Genomic DNA, 2,399 nt, shown 5'->3' on the forward strand with positions numbered 1-2,399 from the left:
CTGAAATTTGCCCTTTTGCGTTATGGGGGCTGTGGGCGAACCGTGTTCACTGTTCCAACGTCCAAGGGACAACGCAAAAAGGAAGAGGTCCTTGACTCATATTAGTCAGCTTTTAAAGAGAGGACGCGAGCGTTCTCCTGCAAAAAGTGGTATTTTGGAGCCGTATGCGAGTAAGGGAACGTGTGTCAGTACATGCTGGCAACTCAAAAAGCAGGTTCTGGACGTAAATTCGATCAAAGCGCGTTCGTTGCCAATGATGATATCATCATATCATATATGCAAGCTTATTAGGAATTATGCGTGTTCACAAAAAACAATTCAAGCTAAAATCTTAGAGTTTCAGCTGAAAAACTTGCGTGATACTGAAATACTTTTGCGTTTTAAGCAAAAAAACGCCTTGAAGTTTGGAGGAGGGTTAATTTCCGAAATTTGCATATATTAATTAGACCGTGAACTTTTGCCTGGATATTTCAGCTGCGAAAACTTAAAGCTGAAAAGCCTGAAATGTTGCCGTTTTAAAAAAAAGCCTTGAAGTTTGGAGGAGGTTAATGTCCAAAATTCGCAAATTAAACTATTATTAACTGCGAGTTGCGAAAAAAATCTAGATTTTGGACAGAAATAAAGGGGTCTAACTTTTTAATAATAAATAAAAAGAATCGAATCGAGATTCGAAGGTAGGGTGGGACCCATAAGAGAGATTCAGGAAGGACAGACATGGCAGGAGGAGATCGGATAAAATGTGCGAGATACGGGTGACAGGCTGGAGGGGCAAGAGCGCGTGAGGATGAGACGCGTGGACAGGATATTGGGACACGGTTTCGCAATTCCCATAAAAGAAGAAGATAAAGACCTACCGGCAAACAAACAAACAACGAACTTGACACAGGACACGTGCCAAACATCTATAGTGTCAAAAGTTAGTCAGCAGCCATGAAAACTCAACGCAAAGAACGTCGCACGTCTCCTTCTTCTTCTTCTTCCCAGCTTCACCACCCTCTCCGCACTTCCTCGTCTTCCCCGTCGCCTTCATCTTCTTCTTCTTCTTCTCAACAGCAGCAGCATCGCCAGTCCCTCCCCTCCTCCATAGCCTCCCCCTCCCCTCCCCCCCCCTCCTCCTCCCCTAAACACCCCGTCTACCGTGGTATCCGTCAACGTTCCTGGGGTAAATGGGTCTCCGAAATCCGTGAGCCCCGCAAGAAATCCCGTATCTGGCTCGGCTCCTTCTCCTCCCCCGAAATGGCTGCCCGTGCCTACGACGTCGCCGCTCTTAACCTCAAACGTTCCGCTGCTCGCCTCAACTTCCCTGAGTCCGCCCATTCCTTGCCTCGCCCCCTCAGCCTCTCGGCTCGAGACATCCGAACCGCTGCCGCTGCCGCCGCCGCAGCTTGGAGCTCTCACGCCTCCCCTTCCTCCCTAATTAGCACCGTTGCTCCGATTTCGGCCCCCGCTTGCACGGATTCTGGGAGAAACCCCTCTTGGCCGATTGATGCTGGGATGACTGTCATCGATCCGGCCGAGGAAGAGCAGCAGGACATTGATTTTCCTATATGTGATAGTGCCAATCCTTCGGGGACTCAAGCGCTTCAAACACCGCGTCTTAATGTTTTTCCTAAAAGCCTGAATGAGTTGACACAAACGACTGAGGTGGGAAGGGGTTCGGTCGCGGACCAAAACGAAATTGAGCTCTGCGCTGATGTTCAGAGCATTGCTACAGATGCAGAAGCTGAGACAGCAACTAGTGGGCCTTATTTTGCTGCTTTTTGCAAGTTCTCATCGATGATAGATGGTTCGACGATACCTTCTCCGCAACACGTTGATTTCCCGTTTGGCGAGCAAATGCTTCTTGACAATCTCTTTGTTTTGGATGACATTGCCGAGGCAATGCTACTGCCGTCTCCAATGCTACTGCCGCTTCCAATGCTGCCGGGAATTTTAGCAGAGACACAGAATGATGAGAATGATGCCTGGGACTTCTGCTTGTGGGAACACGATCAGCAGGTACCTCAGATTTTACTTTCTTATCCGCAGCTCAGTTAACTAACAGATTGCGACTGAGATCTTTCACTCTCTAGCAATAGAACAGAAATTGGTTCTCCCCCTAACCAAAGCTGTACGAAGCTGGGCTTCGGAAACTGAAAGGACAAATGTAGTCCTTCTACAAACAGGAAAGAGAACGACTTCAGCAGGAGCAACGGTCCCAAATTTGCCGATGCTTCGTGAAGCCATGTATTATATTTTGCGTTACCGAATAAACAGCTGTCTGTTTGCTTATCAATCCTGACTTGAGCGGTATAATTAAAAGTAAATATACCGGTTGTTTTACATTAAGCAGTAGCATGCACTGCTGTGTGATTCCAAAATCTGTGAAATCAATGTGCAAAAGTGTGCACGATGTCTGT

At 47.4% G+C, this 2,399-nt stretch overlaps 1 protein-coding gene across 1 annotated transcript; it reads left to right on the forward strand.

Annotated features, from left to right (window-relative positions):
- The first annotated feature begins 930 nt into the window (after nucleotides 1–930).
- LOC147902632 (uncharacterized) lies at nucleotides 931–2,037 on the forward strand. Its single transcript, XM_087373905.1, has one exon. It carries the CDS (start codon nucleotides 931–933, stop codon nucleotides 2,035–2,037), a length of 1,107 nt encoding a protein of 368 aa, XP_087230031.1.
- The last annotated feature ends 362 nt before the right edge of the window (nucleotides 2,038–2,399 follow it).

The sequence above is a fragment of the Dipteris shenzhenensis genome, chromosome 4 (assembly GCF_047967505.1).
Source record: "Dipteris shenzhenensis isolate YYH24624 ecotype China chromosome 4, Dip_SZ_1.0, whole genome shotgun sequence".
Lineage (NCBI taxonomy): Eukaryota > Viridiplantae > Streptophyta > Polypodiopsida > Gleicheniales > Dipteridaceae > Dipteris > Dipteris shenzhenensis.

What these genes read in the sequence shown, in the direction of transcription:
- LOC147902632 (XM_087373905.1), top strand. Translation starts at nt 931, where the DNA reads ATGAAAACTCAACGCAAAGAACGTCGCACGTCTCCTTCTTCTTCTTCT.